Source organism: Gigantopelta aegis, chromosome 14, assembly GCF_016097555.1.
Source record: "Gigantopelta aegis isolate Gae_Host chromosome 14, Gae_host_genome, whole genome shotgun sequence".
Lineage (NCBI taxonomy): Eukaryota > Metazoa > Mollusca > Gastropoda > Neomphalida > Peltospiridae > Gigantopelta > Gigantopelta aegis.
The window spans coordinates 31,845,154-31,868,996 of record NC_054712.1 but is presented as its reverse complement, the minus strand read 5'-3'; the positions used below and the strand labels follow the sequence as shown (position 1 = coordinate 31,868,996).

At 39.8% G+C, this 23,843-nt stretch overlaps 1 protein-coding gene and 1 non-coding gene across 2 annotated transcripts; both read left to right on the top strand.

The window, feature by feature from the left end:
- Positions 1-4,527: 4,527 nt before the first annotated feature.
- Positions 4,528-4,609, top strand: Trnas-uga. The gene has a single exon. It is a non-coding gene; the product is annotated as a tRNA-Ser (tRNA).
- A 3,808-nt stretch (positions 4,610-8,417) lies between these two features.
- Positions 8,418-14,301, top strand: LOC121389187 (glycine-rich protein DOT1-like). Its single transcript, XM_041520791.1, has 4 exons — positions 8,418-8,570; positions 10,496-10,911; positions 10,953-11,021; positions 12,444-14,301. Exons 2-4 carry the CDS (start codon positions 10,536-10,538, stop codon positions 12,971-12,973), a joined length of 975 nt encoding a protein of 324 aa, XP_041376725.1. The 5' UTR covers positions 8,418-8,570; positions 10,496-10,535; the 3' UTR covers positions 12,974-14,301.
- Positions 14,302-23,843: the final 9,542 nt, after the last annotated feature.

The following is a 23,843-nucleotide window of genomic DNA, read 5'->3' as shown; positions in this document are numbered from 1 at the left end:
AATTATCATAATTTCATTTAAACAAACAAACACACCTGCAGTTTTAATGAATTGTGTGTGACAGTAACACCGTTGTAATAAATAATAGAAACATTATGTTTCTAGTGCATCCCACGGGGAACGCATTTTTTCATACTATGAGTAATGGTATGTCCGGTTATAGGCAACAACAAAATGGTAAAAGTTATGCAAACACATGTACCTACTATCACCCCAACAAATGGGTTGTCTCAATGCACCCATGTCTGAAATTCTGTATGTTGTGCCCGTGCAATGTGTTCTCACCATGGGTATAAAAGTGTGCATGATTGCCATCCACATATTCACGCACACTTCAGTTGAAAATGCGTCGTGTTTTTGCTTTGCTTATTACTGGCCCTGGTCTTTGTGCATAGGAAATGGATCCAGTCATTTGAAGCCGTTGCCTCATCCACCCAATCACACTCTGACTGACATTAAAGTGCCTCGCGACTTCTCGTTGACTGTGTTCAACCTGTATCCGACCTATTCTATTGCCCTTCTCAACATATATATACTCTTCAAAAGAAGAAACGCAAAACCACATTGTCGTAACATTTGGAGAATTGATTTAATTATTGAATGGTGAGTCCGATAATTACCAAATGTTGCAGGATTGTTCACAATTCACTCTAGTCCATTGTGAGTAAGTGATAGGACACACCACCAAGGTCAAGGTCATCTGGAGTCAATACCGGGTGTGGCCTCCGCGTGTGTTGCAACTGCCTGGCACCGCCTGCCCATTGAAGCAACCAGAGTACGGATGACGTCCCGGGGGATGATGGCCCACTCGGCCTGCAAGGCTGCTGCCAGCTCGGGCAGGGTCTGGGGCTGTGGTTGTCGCTGTCGGAGGCGTCGGTCCAACTCGTCCCATAGATGCTCAATTGGGTTCAAATCCGGTGATATCGATGGCCAAGGAAGGACATTAATGTTGTTGTTCTGTAGGAAAGCCGTTGTGAGACGTGCTGTGTGAGGCCTGGCGTTGTCATGTTGGAACACTGCGTTGGCGTTGGCCATAACTGGAACGATGTGTGGCCGGAGGATCTGGTCAGTGTAGCCCTGTGCATTCAGGTTGCCCTGCACGTGGACCAGGTCAGTTCTGCCAGTGTGTGAGATGGCTGCCCACACCATGACACTACCCCCGCCGAATCTGTCCACTTCCTGCACGCAGTTTGCCGCATAACGTTCACCACGACGCCTATACACGCGACATCTTCCATCATGACGTCGGAGCAGAAATCGAGACTCGTCACTGAACCACACCTGTCTCCATCGCAGTTGAGGCCATTGTCGATGAATCTGGCACCACTGCAGTCGGAGTCGACGGTGTTGTGGTGTTAAGATGACACCTCGAGCTGGACGTCTGGCACGAATTCCTACCTCACGTAGGCGGTTCCGTACGGTCTGGTCGGATATCCTGCGCAAACCTGGTATTGCTGCGGCTGTGGAGGTGGCAGTAGTCAATCGTTCCCGAAGGTGGCGTACCCGGATGTAGCGGTCCTGCCCGGGGGTAGTGACCCGTGGTCGACCGGATCTAGGGAGGTCACGTGTTGATTCATGTTGCTGGTAACGGTTCCACAGTCTGGAGATGGTGCTTGGGGACACATGGAATGCCCTGGCAACGGCCGTTCTGGATTCGCCTGCGTCTAGTCGGCCGATGGCATTGTTTCTCTGCGGTTCACTGAGACGTGGCATGTCCTGGATTGTCAACTGTCGGCCAGATACAGAGGCCAGGCAAGCGAACACCCTGCACTTTTATACTGTCGGTGTTCATGTTGCACGTGCAGACAACGCACGTGCAGTGGTGACATGGTTTGCACGTGGCTGCGTTTTTGCGAATATTCACATTTTGGAACTTTATTGTACAGTAGCTGCGTTTTATCGAATGTAACCGTGGGAATGTGTTTGGGACATGCAATGACCTTATATTCACAAAGCATGAACCGGTAGGAAACATAAAATCGGAGTTATAACCCATTTGTACCCTTTTGCGTTTCTTTTTTTGAAGAGTATATATAACATGTGTTACAAATGAACAACCAGTAGACAAGTCTAATGTGATTTATATGTATATGTATTATCCTGTCTGTGGGCTGCTACATATAAAAGATCCCTTGCTGCTAATCGAAAAGAGTACCCCATTGCGTGGCAGCAGCAGGTTTCCTCCCTAATATTATTTGTGTTATCCTAAACATGTCCGATGCCATATATCCGTAATTAAAATGAGTTGAGTGCATCATTAAATAAAGATTCCTTCCTTCCAAATCACAAACAGTGTTACCTATCTTTGACAAAAACCACAACTTCAATGACTATCACTTTCAACCTGGTTAATACTTGGCAAAACCAGCTAAAATAACTAATTACTGTAAATTTTAACAATAATTTTAATTTAAGACACAAATTAACACAATACAAATATCATTTGATCATTGGTTTATAATGATCAAACATGAAAATAATAAATGTGCCTTGTCTATTGTTTCTCGATATAATTTTATTGATTTTGTAAATTCTGTTTTTATTTGAAAATAGAGATCCTGGTAAGAAAGATTACACAATGTAAGTCCAAGTTTTATCAATGTCATCATCACATGTAGCTGGATTTATGTTTTCAATAAAATATGGTGGGTATCAACAACTTGTGAATCTATATCACAAAACTTACTGGTGGACTATGATCGCCTCCCCACCAACTGTTTGTTTTTTTAATTCCAAACAAATGAACATTTGAAATCTCACTCTGAAATGTTTATACCTTTTATTTATTATTTTAAAAATCAACTTAAACATTACAAATACACCCATGGATCACTTCTTCAGTAACAAGTAGAACATTATAATTAGCATATAACATAATTTATAAAATGGAAATATTTCAGAACTGTTTTATATATGAAAAAAAAATGCTTGATTGCACACACAGAGTTCGCTGTTATTTACTTTTTAAACAAAAATCTTCAGCCACCTACGTATGTTATGGCATATCCAAACGCTGTTTGTCGATTGGCTGGATACTGTCAACAGTGCATCTTTGTTTTAATGTCACAGTTTGGTGTTATATTTTTTTAATTTTATTTTATTATTATATTTTTAATTCTTCATTTCTGTCACGGGGATCCTATAATACCCGTAACTGAATGAAACACACGATTATCCAAATATCTCTCCTAACTGTATATCCATTAGATCTCTCTGTAACGGGCAGTTCAAAACCCGCGTGGCTCGTCTAGGTATGATCAGAGATAAGATCTTATATAAAGTATGTATTATTATAGCACGTTTAGTTCACTAGAAAACACAACAAAAACACAATACACTTTGGAATCTGTATTAATACTACGCTGACAAATGTACTGCCGCCGTAGTAATTTACAACAACAAATAATAACAACCCAGAACTGATCACTTAATTAGTTAATCTCTAGGTGTCTAGTTTACACAATATTGTAATCACTTCACCGTGACACAACACCCACACGTGTGATAATTGAGAAACGCTTCCAGGGGAACTTAATTAATAAAGGAATTACAACTCTATTCCTAACTGGTTAATTTTTAATTAACCCTTAACTACTCATTCAGTAACCTTGTAACACAGAATTAATACTGGTACCTATCACAATAAAGACAATAACCTCTAGGATGACTGGCTAAGCTTTAATAATTATTTAGACAGTGAGCCTACAGATTACTGCGTCAGATGACCGGCAGCACCGTCTATATAATATTGGTATAATACAGTATTAAAATATTTAAAGTCACATCAATCACATCAAGGTTATATAACAGAGCAGAAATAATAATTACCAAGTCCGGACGGACAACGTTCCCTGGTAGCCTTCCAATATGTTTCTCCCCGATATCTCTAAAACCCTAGCTTTTATCAAAAAATCCGAATATTGCCTGGGGGTACAACGCGGTCCTCCCCCTATCAAGTGATATTTCCACAGCGACCACGCCGGCATATTTTTCTTAGATCGCAAGACTTTCTGACGCCTAATCCGCCAGCAATCCCCAGATCGTACCGAACTAGCGGAGGTATTACGTCACTACTGGCCACATGGCCTCCACACCTGAACTGGGTGTGTATTAGAGAGAGCTCGACGACCGTCGCGCAGAGGTATTACGTAACAAAGTGCTCATCTGGGCTTAAGTGCATATTGGAACTGCAAACGGCCCTCTAAAACAATTAAAATCGCCACAGGCGAAAACAAAATTGAAAGCATGTTCCGTCACAATTTCAATAAATACTAACGTATTACGAATGAATAACATACAACAAACTTTGTATAAAATGACACGATCTCCGTTGTGGGATGGGCAATGTTGATTGTTGCCGGCATACTGTTCGACGTTCGGTTCCAGTGGTATTTGATGAAACTAATTCCATAATCATTCCTGTAGTGATTTGTGCAGCTAACAACGATATATGCAATTACCACTTTTCGTCATTCTGTTGAGTTTTATATTTTAATGAAATGTTAGTTTTCTAAACTTCATACGCAAGCTGTGATGGCCGAGTGGTTAAGGCGTTGGACTTGAAATCCAATGGGATCTTCCCGCGTAGGTTCGAACCCTACTCACAGCGTATTTTTTTTTTTTTTTTTTTGCTGTCAGTCATTTCAACAAACCCTCTATCTAAGTTAGTTTCTTTCATTCACATTTACATGTAAAAAAAAAGTGATCAGGTTTTTTTTATTTAACGACACCACTGAAGCACATTGATCATGATTTATCAATCATCGGCTATTGTATCATGTCAAACATTAGGTAATTCTGATATTACCGTCTAAGAGATGAGACCCTATACATTGTTAACTGTTATATTCAGTACGAACTGATAAGAACTGTGCAAGTGGTATAATGTTACATACAATACGAGACACTGCTCTAATATGAGGGTGGCTTATTCATTCATTTCAGCTTATTTTCGTGCTTATATCCAATTACGGTTCAAGCATGCTGTCCTGGGCACACACCTCAGTAATCTGGGCTGCCTGTCCAGGACAGTGGGTTAGTTGTTAGTTGGTTAGTGGTTAGTGAGAGACAAGAGGGTGTAGTGGCCTTATACATACCCATTGAGCCCTTAAGAACTCGCTCTGGGTGGGAGCCGGTACCGGGCTGCGAACTCTGTACCTACCAGCCTGTAGTCCGATGGCTTAACCATGACGCCACAGACTTATGTTCATTGTTTGCGAGATAGGTTTCAAAGTTAAATAAAGTTTGTTTTATTTAACGACGCCACTAGAGCACATTGATTTTTTATATTATCATCGGCTATTTGACGTCAAACATATGGTCATTCTGACACTGGGTTTTTTAGAGGAAACCAGCTGTCGTCACATAGGCTACTCTTTTACGACAGACAGCAAAGGATCTTTTATTTGCACTTCCCACAGGCAGGATAGCACAAACCATGGCCTTTGTTGAACCAGTTATGGATCACTGGTCGGATCAAGTGGTTTACACCTACCCATTGAGCCTTGCGGAGCACTCACTCAGGGTTTGGTGTCGGTATCTGGATTAAAAATTCCATGCCTCGACTGGGATCCGAACCCAGTACCTACCAGCCTGTAAATCGATGGCCTAACCACGACGCCACCGAGGCCGGTAGGTAGGTTTCAAGGAAGATTACTCCCTAAAACAAATTGTCACAGAATATATTCTACAGTATTGAACTGCATGTAGTAATTAATTGTGGCGTGCAACCTTCAACAGAAGAAGCATCTTATAGTGACTTTACCTGCATATGATCAAGACCTTCCTCTTTATCCTGTATCGACTGTCAAGAGAACCACATATGTGTGTTTTACAAAACAAATACCCCTTCTTTAAAATGTGTCATTAATCATTTATATTCCTATCCTTCTCTGTCTAGAGGGCATGACGTAGTCTACTGGTAAAGCGCTCACTTGACCCACTGGTGGACCCATTGGGCTATTTCTCGTTCCAGCCAGTGTACCACAACTGGTACATCAAAGGCCGTGGTATGTGCTATCCTGTCTGTGGGATGGTGCATATAAAGGATGCCTTGCTACTAATGGGCAAATGTAAAACTATATATCAAAATAACCAAATGTTTGACATGCAATAGCCGATGATTACTAAACCAATGTGCTCTAGTGGTGTCGTTAAACAAAAACAAAAACAAAACTTTATTTCCAGATATCAGGTTTTTGGAAAGCTCTAATTGTTTGAACATGTTTCATGATCGTCTAAATTTAAACATTAAACTACAGTAAGATAGCAAGACGGTCATATTACTCGGGATAGTTTCCCCCAAGTCCTTATAATACTGCATAGGCAATAGGGGGTCGTTTTGTTTAACGACACCACTAGAGCACATTGATTTATTCATCATTGGCTACTGGGTGTCAAACATTTGGTAATTGTGAATTATAGTCTTATAGAGGAAACCCGCTACATTTTTCCATTAGTAGCAAGGCATATTTTACATGCACCATCCCACAGACAGGATAGCACATACCACGGCCTTTGATATACCAGTCGTAGTGCACTGGCTAAAGCGAGAAATAGCCTAATGGGCCCACCCACGGGGAATCGATCCCAAACCGACCGCGCATCGTAAGCTCTTTACTACTGGGATACATCCCGCCTCTTACGGTTAGATTACTCGGACTAGTTGTGACCAAGTCCTTGTAATGATGCATAGGCAACAGCTGCGACGGGGGGAAATCTAATCAAATAAATACAGAAGAAGTTATAAAAGAAGAAGAAGAGAAAAAGTTTTATTTGACGACGCACTCAACACATTTTATTTACGGTTATATGGCGTCAGACATATGGTTAAGGACCACATAGATATTGAGAGAGGAAACCCGCTGTCGCTACTCTTTTCGATTAGTAGCAAGGGATCTTTTATATGCACCATCCCATAGACAGGATAGCACATACCACGGCTTTTGATGTACCAGTCGTTGTGCACTGGCTGGAGTGAGAAATAAGTTATAAAAGAGTAAGGAAAGGATACAACGAAATAGCAGAGTAAGATATAAAAATTACACGCACACGTACACATACACATGCATGCACACGCACGTGCACAAGCACTCACGCACGCGCATGCGCACAGACACAAACACGAACAAAAATGCACACATAAAAAAGACCAGATAGAGACAGACATACCAAACGAGAAACAGTGACTGACTGACATACTGAAAGACAGACAGATACATAAACAGACAGACAGACAGACAGAAAGACGTGTGGGAACGGAAAGAAAGAAGACATTGTATGTGAACCTATAACATTCCTTTTCCATAGCAAAAACCACAATAATTTAAATGTGTTGAAAACAGTTATTTTCGTGTACCAAACAGACATTTTCTTACGCTGATATGAATGTCTTCCGGGAAGCGATCCACATTGTTGGCTAAAAATAAGCAAATATGGACATGCATGTGTCTGGAGTTATGGATTCTGTACATATGTATAAGATTTATTAAAATTAGTTTTTGGATTTTTAAAAATATAAACATATATACAAACACAAAGTATTACCTGAACAAAAATAACTTTATTTGTCTCTAAATGTACTTTATTCAACCATCTTCATAACCACCATACTCCATTTATTAATGATATTTTGTAAAAAATAATTGAATTATGGCAATGGTCCATAATTCAAAAACTATCCATCGTGGTTCAGTTAAAGTGATGCAATAACTAGATTTGGTTTCCAACCATTAATGTAATTTTTAGTTATTATCCATTTTTTTTAGAGAAATAAGGTCCTTAAATCCGTGACAGTATGCCTTTAATAGGCGATAATTATAGATAGATTTTACCTTTCTAATACTATTATTATATTAAATATACATTGTCTGAATATGTGTGTATATATGTATATTTGTTTATTTATTTATTTATTTATTTATATGTTTGTTTATATGTTCATTTATATGTTTATTTAGTACAGAAATAAATGACCAAACAGGCCCTTCCGAGAGAGTTATGAACTGGGTCGGAAAAGGGGGGAGGGCACATATACTTTTAAAACAATTACTGTTCACGATGCCCACAAGCTTTATTTTCTGAGGGAGCATGACTTGACCCCCTATAAACTTCGCTCGCCACAGTTTAGACCCCAACCCCCACCTGCATAAATTCCTTCACACTGACCTGATTAGCATCATTACAATCTCCCCCCCCCCCCCCCCCCCCCCACCCCCCATTTACTTCACATAAATGTCCTATCAAGTTTGGCTTTGTTACACTTATCGTATACATGTTTAGTTAATACTCCCATATAATATAAAGTAGGTTGAAAGAAAACGGTGTAGCATGCGTGTTTGTATGAGTGTGATTAATGTGTGCTGTACCGGTGTTTTATTAAGTGCCTCGTCTGATTTAGTATACTATCTATTTTTTGAGACGCAAAAATCCGGCAAGCGGACTATATATATTGAGCCGCATACCAGTCTACGGTCAGTTGAAACGAGGCGGTGTTACCAGTCTACGTTCTCTTGGAAAATCGACTCAGTCTTTCAAATATGTGGATCTTCAGATTCGAGTGTGTGCTGCTTGTAAGTTATTCTATTGATTTATTTGATTTGTTTTGTTTTTGCATTCTTTGTTGTTAAGGCGTCTTTTTTCTCTCTCTCTCTCTTTTCTTTTCTTAAGCTTTCCTTTTTTCTTTAGCTTACTTTTTCTTTTCCTTTGTGTTTTTTTTTTGTTTGTTTTGGTTTCTTATGTTTTGTTTTTGTGCTGTTTCTTTTTTTTGTTTTTTTTTTTGTTTATTGTGTTTATTGTTTTCGTTTTGATGTTTCCCTTGTATGCAATGACTTTAATTTCAGTTACCCTCTATATTACATTTCATTAGATCTAGTCATGCTTATCAGTATTTAATGATTTGAGAGCGAGAGTTAAAGTTGGTTAAAGTGTGTTTTGTTTAACGACACCACATGATATACCAGTCATGGTGTACTGGCTGGAAAGAGAAATAGCCCAATGGGCCCACATACGGAGATCGATCCCAGATCAGCCGAGCGCTTTAATACTGGGCTACGTTCCGACCCTTTGTGAGGGATAGCGACAATTATGTACAGACAGAGAAAGTTTTAAAAAGTTAACGTTTGTTTTGTTTAACGACAGCACTAGAGCACATTGATTAATTAATCATCGGTTATTGGATGTCAAACATTTGGTAATTCTGACACATAGTCATCAGAGAAAACCCGCTACATTTTTTCCATTGGTAGCATATATATATATATATATATATATATATATATATATATATATGCACCATCCCACAGACAGGAAAGCACATACCACGGCCTTTGACCAGTTGTGATGCACTGGTTAGAACGAGAAAAAAACAATCAGTTGAATGGATCCACCGAGGTGGTTCGATTCTGCAACGCAGGCACTTCAAGCGAGCATTCGTCAGACTGAGTTAAATCCCGTCCCGAATGAGCGAGAGAGGTTGTTTAACGACACCACCAGAGCACATTGATTTATTAATCATCGGCTATTGGATGTCAAACATTTGGTCATTTTGACATATCGTCTCAGAAAGGAAACCCACTACATTTTTTCCATTAGAAAGAAAGAAAGAAGTGTTTTATTTAACGACGCACTCAACACATTTTATTTACGGTTATATGGCGTCAGACATATGGTGAAGGACCACACAGACCTTGAGAGGAAACCCGCTGTCGCCACTACATGGGCTACTCTTCCGATTGGCAGCAAGGGATCTTTTATTTGCGCTTCCCACAGGCAGGATAGCATAAACCATGGCCTTTGTTGAACCAGTTATGGATCACTGGTCGGTGCAAGTGGTTTACACCTACCCATTGAGCCTTGCGGAGCACTTACTCAGGGTTTGGAGTCGGTATCTGGATTAAAAATCCCATGCCTCGACTGGGATCCGAACCCAGTACCTACCAGCCTGTAGACCGATGGCCTAACCACGACGCCACCGAGGCCGGGGTTTTTTTCCATTACAAGCAAGGGATTTTTTGTTTATATGCACCATCCCACAGACAGGATAGCATATACCCCAGCCTTTGATATGCAAGTCGTGGTGCACTGACTGGAACGAGAAATAGCCTAATGGTCCCACCAACGGTGATCAATCCGAAACTGACCGCGCGTTAAGCGAGCGCTCTACCACTGGGCTACTCCCCCCCCCCCCCCACCCCATTGAATGAGACACACACACACACACACACACACACACACACAGAGAGAGAGAGAGAGAGAGAGAGAGAGAGAGAGAGAGAGAGAGAGAGAGAGAGAGAGAGAGAGAGAGAGAGAGAGAGAGAGAGAGAGAGAGAGAGAGAGAGAGAGAGAGCAAAGGGGCGGAAGAGAACATATAGAAAGAGACAAATACATAGATAAAGAGACAGGGAAACACAAAGAGACAGGGAAACACAAAGAGACAGAAATAGAGAGTACAGAAATACGGACTGACGTTTTACATTTGTTATTTTTTAATTTTCAGCTCGCTGTTCTAGCACTAACTTCGGTGTTATCCAGGAGCCATGGCGGTGCACATGGGGGAGGGCACGGAGGAGGCGGTCATGGCGGCGGACCGCCCTCACACGGGGAAGGGCACGGAGGAGGCGGTCATGGCGGCGGACCACCCTCACACGGGGGAGGGCACGGAGGGGGCGGACCGCCAGCCCACGGAGGAGGAGGGCACGGAGCTGGAGCACGTGGTGGTGGACGCGGCGGAGGACACGGGGGCGGACACGGAGGAGGGGGGCACGGTGGCGGAGAACACGGAGGCGGACATGGAGGAGGGGGGAATGGAGGAGGAGGACACGGGGGCGGACCCGGAGGAGGAGGACACGGGGGCGGACCCGGAGGAGGAGGACACGGGGGCGGAGAACACGGAGGCGGACATGGAGGAGGGGGGCATGAAGGAGGAGGACACGGGGGCGGAGCCGGGGGAGAAGGACACGGGGGCGGAGAACACGGAGGAGAGGGACACGGGGGCGGAGAACACGGGGGCGGACAAGGAGGTGGTAAGTGTCGCTTCTCTTCATTTGATTGTTTGTTTCTTTGTACTTGTTTATACTTATTTTGGTGCTTATATTCAAGTAAGGTTCAAGCACGCTATCCTGGGCACCGGCCTCGGTGGCGTCGTGGCAGGCCATCGGTCTACAGGCTGGTAGGTACTGGGTTCGGATCCCAGTCGAGGCATGGGATTTTTAATCCAGATACCGACTCCAAACCCTGAGTGAGTGCTCCGCAAGGCTCAATGGGTAGGTGTAAACCACTTGCACCGACCAGTGATCCATAACTGGTTCAACAAAGGCCATGGTTTGTGCTATCCTGCCTGTGGGAAGCGCAAATAAAAGATCCCTTGCTGCCTGTCGTAAAGAAGAGTAGCCTATGTGGCGACAGCGGGTTTCCTCTAAAAACAGTGTCAGAATGACCATATGTTTGACGTCCAATAGCCGATGATAAGATTAAAAATCAATGTGCTCTAGTGGCGTCGTTAAATAAAACAAACTTTACTTTGCTATCCTGGGCACACACACACCTCAGCTATCTGGGCTACTTGCCCAGTACAGTAGGTTAGTGGTTACTTGTTAGTGGTTAGTGAGACAGACGTTGGTGTAGTAGCCTCATAACGTACCCACTGAGTTGTTAAAATCGCTGTAGGTGCGAGCCGGTACCGGGGTGCGGACCCAGTACCTACCAGCCTTAAGTCCAATGGCTTAACAACTACACTTCAATTATTATAGTCCGTCCCAGCCGCCCAGAGAAGTAGTTCTACCCAGTAACTTTAGTTTTACTTGACGTAAAAGCAAAAGGAAAATTGTCATTCAAATATATATTTTATAAAAGTGGAATTTATCTAAAATTCTGTTAAATGCACTGATCCATGATCTTACTCTTTGGCAGTGTGTAAAATAGTTTTGATTATTACTGCTTTTTACTGTTAAATCATACAATACAGACAACGTTTTGTGTATTTTGACAAATTCGGAGTCTTTCTGAAGACTGTTTTTGTTTTGTTTTTGGTTGTTGTTGGTTTTTGTTTGGGGCTTTTGTTTGATTGTTTAGTTTGTTGTGGTGTTGGATTTGTTTTTGTGTTGGTTTTTTTGTTGGTTTTTTGTTGGGAAATAGACAGCCCAGATAGCTAAAAGGTGTGCCCAGGACAGCGTGCCTGAACCTTAATTGGATATAAGCACGAAAATAAGTTGAAATGAAATAAAATCACTTTAAAAACTGGGATAAAGTAAATGAAGATAATTTCTCTAAACTGCCCCCCCCCCCACACACACACACACACCATACATACCAGTATACCCCCACCCCCACCCCCCACCCCCACCCCCCAACTCAAACAGCCTTGAACAAATGTATTCAAAACGTAGTGTACTATTTTATTGCTCATCTCATCAATGTGATCACTGTGAACAATTTTCTTTGTCCAGGAAAACATGTTGCAATAGAGTGCGCCGGAAGTGGGGAAGTCGGCGGCGGAGAAGGAGGTAGCCATGGGGAGGGTGGCGGTGGGAGCGGTGGCCACGGAGAGGGTGGCGGTGGAAGCGGTGGCCACGGAGAAGGTGGCGGTGGGAGCGAAGAGGGTGGCCACGGAGAGGGTGGCCACGGAGAGGGTGGCCACGGAATGGGTGGCGGTGGCCAAGGAGAAGGTGGCGGTGGCCACGGAGAAGGTGGCGGTGGGGGCGGAGAGGGTGGCCACGGAGAGGGTGGCCACGGAATGGGTGGCGGTGGGGGCGGTGGCCACGGAAAAGGTGGCGGTGGGGGCGGTGGCCACGGAGAGGGTGGCCACGGAAAGGCTGGCCACGGAAAGGCTGGCCACGGAAAGGGTGGTCACGGAAAGAGTGGTCACGGAAAGAGTGGTCACGGAAAGAGTGGTCACGGAAAGAGTGGCGGCAGGAAGGGCGGTCATCGAGCGGGTGGCCTTCAAAAGGACGGTGGTGATAGCAGCGAAGAGAAGTAGTCCCGGAGAAGAATGCGTATGCATCTAACCGCATCACACCTCAAAGGAAAGACGCAGAGAATGGGGCCAGTATCCGAAATGGACAATCGAAATTCAGACGTCTATGAAAAATATGTGTTTCTGTGAGGCACATCATGTAGACGTGCATTTTATTGAAATGCAGACATGCATTTTATTTAAATGTCGTCTTCCCTGTACGCATTTGTATATACTTCATAATCACATATAGTATTTAATATTTGGAATCAAAATTATGATATTATGGGTCAAGCTTTATGATGTTGGAAACATTAGTATGTCCCAAAGTGGCACGCGAGTTGGGTTCGATGGTTTAACGACACCCCAGCACGAAAAATACTTCGGCTATTGGGTGTCAAACTATGGTAAATGCAAACATAATGAGTGGGGTTGGATGGAGAATGCAAATGTATGTTACTTCCATTGTCGTGGGGGGGGGGGGGGGGGGGAGGTCTTCAATTTTAATTATCATGTCATGTCAGTGATTACTTTTCTTCAGTAATCTGCCATTTGATTTTGGTCTGTTTCAGTTGTGTGTCTTTCTCGTTATGTTCACTGAACCCCACCCACAGATGTAACCCTGTAACTGGTACAGCTGCGTATCTACTTATTTCTCAATAGTTCGCGCTGTTTAAAGGCCCCCTCTTAATTTGCAATCAACCATTCGCCAAAAAAAAGCTTAAAATTCGAAGAAATATTTAAAATATAAAGTTAGGTAGTATTATTCTAGAATGTTTTTCTTTTCTTCTTCTGTTGTTTTGCGGCTGACCTGAGCGATTTGAATAGTTTAATTGTATTGACAAACACAACAATATGAATATTCATGGTCATTTGTCGTAATTATATACTAGTATGTGCTATTAATATCAGCCACTTTGGGACATACAAGAAAGGAAAGTTTGTAGAACGTCACTCCAGCTCACTGTGTAATCAGAGAGAATGATGTTTATGAAAAAAACTTACGTCACTACAAATATACTGAACAAAACATTTTTATTGCCTATCTTGACATTGGCGTAACATAATACATGGAAAGCACCCCCCTCAATAACTTCCTAAATTATACAGCAAATACAGATATAGTGAAAGTAAATTAAAGTAAACAAACTATTTGAAAACAATGACACCAACATAAAAGACGAAGGTGAAGGTTGACCTACTTGAAGTCCAACCGGTGTTAATATAATTTTCACCACCGGTGTAAAGGAATTATGTTCCTCGTATATTTGCGTGACTACAGTTTGAAAAAATAGCATCTATGCTGATTCTATACTGGTATTATTTATAATAAATTATTATTTGTTTTCATATTTGAAAGTGTCTTGGTTGTGTTTTACTTAGTAATATTACTACATCTGTTCTGAAATTTTGACAACGCTTAAAAGCAGACACGATTGCACATATCACTACTTGTTTGTGATATCTGAAGGGTGGGATGAAATTATTGTTTTGTTTAACGACACCACTAGAGCACATTGATTTATTAAAAATCGGCTATTGGATGTCAAGGATGTCAAGGATGTCAAACATTTAGTAATGTTTCATTATTTATAAATGTTAAAAAAGGCGAAATGATCCAATTTCTATTTAACGAAATGACTCGGGCGAACTGGTAACAAGAGCAAAATAACTCGACATTGACAAGAGTAAACAGTAAAGTTTGTTTTGTGTAACGACACTACTAGAGAACATTGTTTTATTAATCATCGGCTACTGGATATCAAACATTTGGTAATTTTGACATATAGTCTTAGAGAGGAAACTCGCTATATAGTGTCATTAGTAGCATGGGATCTTTTATATCCACCATCCCACAGACAGGATAGTACATACAACAGCCTTTGATATGCTAGCCGTGATGCACTGGCTGGAATAAGAAATAGCTCAGTGAGCCCACCGACGGCGGATCGCTTCAAAGGCAATTTCCTAACATCTGGAGAACAAAATTGTAATATTTTGGACGTCAGACATTTCAAACTGTTTTAAATGCTATTTCTTTTTAAATATATACTAGGACCAAAAGGTATATTTTGTGGTCCTCATGTGGTGATGGCCATCCCTCCATCTCCCCTCTTGGTCCCTAGGGACCTATTAAATATTAAATATTCTTGAATGTTTCCTGGTTATAATCTATCATATCTCAGGGACGAGACGTAGCCCAGTGGCAAAGCGCTCGCTCGATGCGTGATCGGTGTGGGATCGATCCCCGTCGGTGGGCCCATTGGACTATTTCTCGTCCCAGCCAGTGCACCACGACTGGTATATCAGAGGCCGTGGTATGTACTACCCTGTCTATGGGATGGTACATATAAAAGATCTCTTGCTGCTAATCGAAAAAGGTAGCCCATGAAATGGCGACAGCGGGTTTTCTCTCTCAATATGTATGGTCCTTAACCATATGTCTAACGCCATATAACCGTAAATACATGTGTTGAGTGCATCGTTAAATAAAACATTTCTTAAGGACCTATTAAATATTGGTGGGCATACGTTTACCGAAGGTTGCTTGAATCTTTCCTGGTTATAATGTAACACATCTCAGGGAAGTACTAATGTTCGCTTGGGGGCAAACATGCAGGAGGGGTACGGGGCTATATCATATCACATTGAAGTGGAGCTTAAGTCCCGTCAAAAGTGATAATTTTGGAGAGTGGCGGATCCAGAGGGATTTACCCACCTCCCACTTTCAATTTCATTCATGTGATTATGAAAGTTTGTTTTGTTTAATGACACCGCTAGAAGAGCACATTGAGTTATTATTAATTATTGGCTATTGGATGTCAAACATTTGGTAATTTTTGACGTATAGTCTTAGAGAAGAAACCCGCTACATTATATGCACCATCCCACAGACAGGATAGAACACATCATGGCCTTTGATATACCGGTCGTGGTGCACTAGCTGGTTTTGTTTGTGGGGTTGGCATTGTATACAAGAAACCCTCATATAGTATCTCATTTTACACACGAGTAACAACTCTGCCATTTCTGGCTCGATTCCTCTATTGAGACCTGCATTACACAGAAACAGCTTCTCACAGATATTTAACACCACCCAGCTGCCACCCCAGACATGTTTTTCGTGCAATATCCTATAGTGGAGCTCTTCAGGTCCAAAACATTTACAGCAGACCCGAGTGGGCAGACCAACACCTAGAACAATTCTGTATCTATCTCCGTCATTGGAAATATTTTATTTAACGACGCACTCAACACATTATATTTACGGTTATATGGCGTCGGACATATGGTTAAGGACCACACAGATATTGAGAGAGGAAACCCGCTGTCGCCACTTCATGGACTACTCTTTTCGATTAGCAGCAAGGGATCTTTTATATGCACCATCTCACAGACAGGGTAGTACATACCACGGCCTTTGTTATACCAGTTGTGGAGCACTGGATGGAACGAGAAATAGCCCAATGGGTCCACCGACGGGGATCGATCCAAGACTGACCTCGCACCAAGGGAACGCTTTACCACTGGGCTGGAAGGAGGATTACAAACATATTTAATAAAGCTAAAGAACACAATATTCTGGTTTAGCTAAAACACATTTGGTTTGGAAATGACTAGCGTTGAAACATGCAATAGCAATACCAGTATAAAGTTAACGTTTGTTTTGTTTAACGACACCACTAGAGCACATTGATTTATTAATAATCGGCTATTGGATGTCAAACATTTGGTAATTTTGACAAATAGTCTTAGAGGAAACCCGCTACATATTTCCTTTAGTAGCAAGGGATCTTTTATATGCACTATCACACAGACTATACATAGCACATGTCATACAATGTCAGAAAATCTTTTATTTAACGACGCACTAACACATTTTATTTACGGTTATATGGCGTCGGACATATGGTTAAGGGCCAATGAGAGAGGAAACCCACTGTCGCCACTTCATGGGCTACTCTTTTTGATTGAAAGGGATCTTTTATATGCACTATCCCACATACAGAACAGGACAGCACATACCACAGGCGAAAAATAGCCCAATGGGCCCACAGACAGGGATCGATCCCAAACCGACCAAGCATCAAGCGAGTGCTTTACCACTGGGCTACGTCCCTAATAAGGCGGAAGTGATGTCATCTGCACAAGACATCAAAACGACAATGAACTTCGTGTCTGTTAGGTCGTTTCTAACGCACATATAATTTTGGTTTGTGTGTGTCCATTTGTTGCACTATTTCGGTTGAAAAACGGTTGAAACATGGTGCCACAAGTTTTGAATATCAGCTATATATAGGTTATGTGACAATATTCGGACGTAGAAAGCACCCCATACCGCCATACCCTAGCAAACAGAATGTCTCAGGACCTAGAGCAGACCAGAATGGTAATAGCGGGAAAGCGCAATGCAACCAATGGCAACATCTTGAGGGCGAATAATAACTACATATAACACTACTTGGAGTTGTCGCCCTTGCCACAGGCCCAGATGGAAAACTTGTGCAAACAATTGCATCTTCCACTAGCAAAATCCACTAAGAACCCAATTAAAGACAGTCTAGGATGTAGTACCATTTTTGTAGTCTACTGTTTGTAAATTGTATAAATTGTAGAGTGCAATATGTAGAAAAAAACTCAACAATTTAGTGTCTGCGCCAATAATCAAAAGACAAAAGTGAGCTTCGTGGTCTAGTGGATAAGCTGCTGGACTATTATCAAGCTGACGACAGTGGTTCAAATCCTGTCATAGCTGGCCCACATATTCATTCATCTTCATTAGCTATCACCCTCTGTCTATTATTCTCATTATCTTTATCTGTCGGTCAGTTTCCTTTGACTCTGACTCTGTCTTCTGAGCTGTCCACACCATCACCTACCTGTTTCAGTTTCCTCCACGGGTGTAGTCTCTGAGTACCTCTCTGAACCACACCTGGCATCCTCGTCCTCTGCCGCTAATGAAGCTGGTCTGACCCACGGCACTAACTAACGACCGCCGGTAGTAGGGGAGTATTGTAGGTGGTTAGAAGTGCCTCTTAACAATGTGAGAATTAACCAATGAACATTCATTGAAATGAGAAGGAAGTCAAAGGAGACAAAGATAAGGGGGCAGTAGGATAAACAAATTTTAAATAATAATAATAATTTAAAAACATAAAATACTACTACTGCAACTACTACTACTACTACTACTACTACTACTACTAATACTAATACTACTATTACTGCTACTACTACTACTGATAATAATAATAATAATAATAATAATATTCACAGTAACAACATTCTGTATGAAGTTCTTTAACGACACCACATTGATTTATTAATCATATGATATTGTATGTCAAACATTTGGTACTCTGGGAGTGTTTTAAATGCACCATTCCACAGACAGTACAGCACATACCACAGTTTTTAAAATACCAATCGTTGGGCACCTATTGGGACGGGGGAAAACCCAAATCAGAGCAAGGATCCACTGAGGCCATTCAGTTCTACGACGCAAGCACCCCAGGTGAGCGATCTACAGCTAGATCCCTCCAACCCCCCCCCCCCCCCCCCCCCACCACCACCACCGCTACTCCCAACACCATGTATCTAAAGCACCCCATGCAGACCCTCATTTCAACAAAGAAGGACACAATTACACTACACTGTGCTACAATCTTTTTTAATATTGCAACTTCGAGGGAAAACGTACTTAACCTAATACTAGAAAAAGACTTCACCATAATGCCGGAAAAATTGTGGATCACCATACTTAAATTTTAACACCGAATCTCTACTTACCAATTGAATGGAACAACACCCCTGTAGCAAATCGATTATGCACACTATGTGACTCTAATGATGTTGGTGATGAATATCATTATTTATTCTCTTGTGCCTTCTTTAAGGAATCACGAAAATGTTTCCTGAAACAATATTTTTATCTAAACCCTGAAATTCAAAAAATAATTATTAACCAGTAATAAAATAGGTGCCCTAAGAAAAGTTGGTAAATTAATTAAAATATTTAATTATTAATTCAGAAGACTGTAGATATATCTGTATCAATATATACCACACCAGACGAGGCATTGTTTTATTGCATATATGCATTTATATATTATATATTTCTATCATTTAATTATTTAATAGTCTCCTGTAAACTCTGCCCTATCTTGTCACGTAAAACATTGTTGTTCATGATTCCCCGTATGACTTTGCCTAACGGCATGGGTGTAATAAAGTTCTGTTCTGTTCTGATAAAACTAAACATTAGACATTACATAATCGCTCTGGATACATTGTTTAAACACATTCATTTTATTTCGACTTATTTTCGTGCTTATATCCAAATACGGTTCAATCACGCTGTCCTGGGCACACACCTCAGCTATCTGGGCTGTCTGTCCAGGACAGTGGGTTAGTTGTTAGTGAGAGAGAAGAGGGTCTAGTGGCCTTACACATATCCATTGAGTCCTTAAGAACTCGCTCTGGGTGGGAGCCGGTACCGGGCTGTGAACCCTGTACCTACCAGCCTGTAGCCCGATGGCTTAACCGAGGCCGGTGTTTAAACACAAGTGAGTCATTCACACTCAATTAGTATGAACCCCAAGTAGTAATTGACGTTTATGTTGTTAGTCCTTCCAGTTACCTTATCTTGTGATTCGATTATTTGTTTAGCGCTATTGTTTGTACATATTGTCGTGCTTATATTCAATTTGAACAGTTTTATACACCTGGGGTTTTTTGGGGGTCTTTTATTATTATTATTATTATTATTATTATTATTATTATTATTTAACTTTTATAAAATTCATAATCATACAATAAAATTTTAACAGACCCAATTTTTATAAATAAATATATAAATGTAAAATATTACTAATAACAATGTCAATACTAGTCCTGGCTTTAAACCAAATCTTGAAAGCAGTGTTCAAGATAAAAAAAGACAGTCCACCCCTACAAAATATGGAAATTATAAATTTAAAAGATATATAGTCAAACTTTGTTATCTCGACCTTTGTTATCTTGTTAGCCCAGGAAATCTCGAGGTCAAGAAATGGTCCCATGACATAATTTTTTTTATCAAAATACTATATTTATCTTAATCCACCGTTATCTCGAGCCATTTGGTTCGGTCCCTTCAACATCGAGATAACGACGTTTGGCTGCATATATAATTAATACTTAATTAACTGTGAAATACAGACCAGAATTTCACAAACGTATCATAATTACAACTAGAGAATGTCACACGTTTTGTTATATTATAGTATAGACTCAGCCCCTTATGTATCCATGTAATATTGTGGATTGAAAAAAAACCTTCAAATTATTTTTAAATATTAACTGTTTAGTTATTAATGCAATGACATTACTATCATTACTATGATCGTTATTACTCGTCTTAAAGCCCAAATATATATTTGGTGTTGTTGTAAAGTTCACTATTATACCATTTGTTTCGTTGTTGTACGCAAAGCTTTAACGGTTCCAAAGTTTGTCTGACGTTATTGCATTCCCAAAATAAGTGTATCAATGTCAATATTCATAATAACAGGAGCAAACAGATGAATCAGTATATTCTATCTTGTGTAAAAACGTATTTGTAGGCAATATTCTAAATAATGTTGTATTAAAACTATTTTAATTCGTACTAGACAGCGAAAATGTATTGTATTTATGATTTTCCAAACATCATCATATTTGAAGTTAATTCTTCTTCCCATTCTTAACTAAATCTGTATTTCAAAACTCACGAATCCAATAAAATATTATTAAAGTGTTTATTGCCTTTACAATTTATCTTAAGATTCAAATTATTATAGAGAAGCATAGGATTTTGCAGCTTTCTTTTATTTTTTTATTTTATTTTAAATATATTGCAATACTGCTTCATAACACTTATCGACAATGATATTTTTAAAAGTAGACATCAAGATTATAAATGTTTCTAAATTGTATGTATGTAATGAATAAACCTATTAACTCATTTATAAATCTAATCTAATACCCACCTGGTACTAACTTTCAATATGAAATCAACCTGATGTGTTATTTATTTTAATGGCATCGTTGAACCATATATATTGAGACTGGACGTCATTTACATTAACAATTTTATGTTTACATTTTTTAAAGATAGATGCACCAAGATAAAAGAGTGTCTAAAAAAACTTATTTTTTTATTTTTTTTCGTAGAAGATTTTCTTCTGTATATTTTGAAAATAAATTCCATAATATTTTCCAACATATTGACTTCACCAGTAATTAGATATCTCCACTTTGAATTCATACATACAAGCCTTTTAACCCAAGCAATTGTTTGGGCCATAATACATATTTGAATATCTGGTACTTTACTTCCTCCATTTTAATAATATAATTCATCTGTATACGTTTAACTGTAAGGTTTTCCCCTCCAAATAAAATTGAATATTTTTTTGGAAATTATTGTATACAATTGATAGGTGGATTCGGAATTGAGAAAAATAAATGATTTTATTTCCCAATAACAACAGATTTTAATACTATGTTTCTTCCCAATGGTGTAAAAGATATTCAATAGCTTTAAATTTATCGTTGAAGTTATTTTCTATCATATGTTCCACGTCAATATCAAAGTTAACCCCCAATAAAATAAATTGTTCTGTCCAGTTAAATTTTCAGTCTTTACATATCTTATATCTTTTACGTTTTTTCAACCCTATCCAAATAGTTTAGCTTTGTTCACATTTACTTTAAGGCCTTAAAAAACGAGCAAAAAAGCAAGGGTGTTAATAGTGGTGTAGATACATGTTCTGTTCCATCTAATATCACTGGTGTATCATCAGCAAACTGTGTAATTAAATAGTCTATATTACCAAGTTTTAATCCTTTTATATCATTATTGGGGGGGGGGGTTTCAATAAATTAGCTAAGATTTTTTAACAAAAAAGAAATATATATGGGGAGATTGGATCTCCCTGTCTACGCCCTCTTCCCAATTTAAAAAGGTGATGCGAATCCATTATCCTGCTTTTAAATGCTACACTCCAGGTTTTGTGTTTAGTTTTCTCCTGAAGATGTGAACACTTGGTTGACAAAACCTTGAACATTTTACCTTCTGATTTTAGACAGAGACTTTATTTTAATACTATAATAAATAAAATGTGTTACATTTTGAGTAGCGTTTAAAGATATACATTGTTGAAGATCTTATATTTTAGAATAAAAGAGACATATTCAAAGGAGAGGGATGAGAAGATAAAAGAGAGGACAGATAGGCTGAGAGGGTAGAGAGAGACAAACACAGAGATGGGGCAGAATGAGGGAGAGATAAACAAAGAACGATACGGAGAGATAATGAGGGAGATATAGAGAAACACACTGAGAGAGGGAGAGAGGGAGAGGGGGGAACAGATAGAGGGGGAGCAAGAGAGGAGAGGGGGGGAGACATGGTAAGAAAGAGAGACAGAGACAGAAAGCTTGATATAGCGCAGTCAAAGAGACGAAGAGACGGGGAGATAAAAATAATCAAAGTTAGAGGAGAAATAGAGACAAAGAGATACATACCAATCGCAACAAAGGCAGAAATGGATGGATGGATAGATGGATAGATGAATGGATGTACGGACGGATGGATTAAAAGTCAGACAGACAGTCTCGCTAAACCGACACAAACATTATTTTTCAGCACTACCTCACACGACAAACGTAATTTTAATTCATCAAACAGACATTTTGTTACACTCAAATGAATGTCTTCCGGGGATCGTGCCCATTTGGTTGCTAAAAATACCTGAAAATAAACACGATAAAGTAAACATGTGTATTGTGCATGTGGACAAGATTTATATAGATTGATAACCAAAAATGTAAACATAAACAAGCCTGCTCCAGTACCCCTCCCCTGCCCAGTCTCCAGGATGCGGACTATCTAACACTGGACCAGGAAATCACGTTTTAGGTAATCGTAGGTTCACATTTTCAAAATTTTCTTTGGATAATCGGATGCTTCGGCCCTGAACGTGAATTATAATATATTATAACATATGCTCTTTCTACGCAAATAGATATATAGATAGATAAATAGATAAATAGATAAGCAAATTAGAAAGGCCAAACCGAACGACAGTCGTTTTTATTTATTTAGTTAGTTAGTTAGTTAGTTAGTTATCTATCTATTTTAAATTTAATTTTATTTTATTTATATTTTAGCTACTCGATGTAGACCACAAACAAGCAGATACGTAGAAGAAGCTAGATTGATTAATTGTTCATAGGTGTAATAATATATTATAATTCACGTTCTCCGCAGAAAATGGTGAAAATATGAATTTACAATGATTTGAAATTTGATTTCCTGGCACAATCGTACATATTGTATATATTAGTTTAAAAATGCAGGGTCGCATAAATAGCTCAACTACAAGAAAATATTGTCCCAAAAAGTACTTTATTTCCACAGTTAAATAGTCGTTATACTCCAGTTGTCTGAGATATTTTGGAATATTATTTAAATATGTCTGCATAGCCATAAGTGCGTTTTTGCCGTTACAATACTTTTATCTATAATATAATACGCACCTATAATCTATAATATAATATGCAAGTAAGTTTTTTTAACAGTTTCCCCTCGTTTTCTGATCACTTCTCTTTTGGTTTCTACTGCCGACAGTCTTGTTTGAACTTACCTGATGACGAAATTCACAAGGATATTTCTGCGCACAGATCCAGGCAACTACCGCACACACATTATGCTAAATATTGAGTACAAAGACGAATTCCATAAATACAGCCTTAATGGACGTCGCCATTTTTGTCAAGTAACACAGAAGTGATTATATACACGACGGCCGTGTATATTGCATCGGCTAATGAGGGCTTGCTATCTACACGGCGATCGTATTATTTTGGTAAA

Excerpts from the sequence above, each read along its gene's own strand:
- LOC121389187 (XM_041520791.1), top strand. The coding sequence starts at position 10,536 with ATGGCGGTGCACATGGGGGAGGGCACGGAGGAGGCGGTCATGGCGGCG. Across the intron at positions 10,912-10,952 it reads GGCGGACATGGAGGAGGGGG|GACACGGGGGCGGAGAACAC; the intron begins GCATGAAGGAGG and ends CCGGGGGAGAAG. Across the intron at positions 11,022-12,443 it reads CGGGGGCGGACAAGGAGGTG|GAAAACATGTTGCAATAGAG; the intron begins GTAAGTGTCGCT and ends TTCTTTGTCCAG.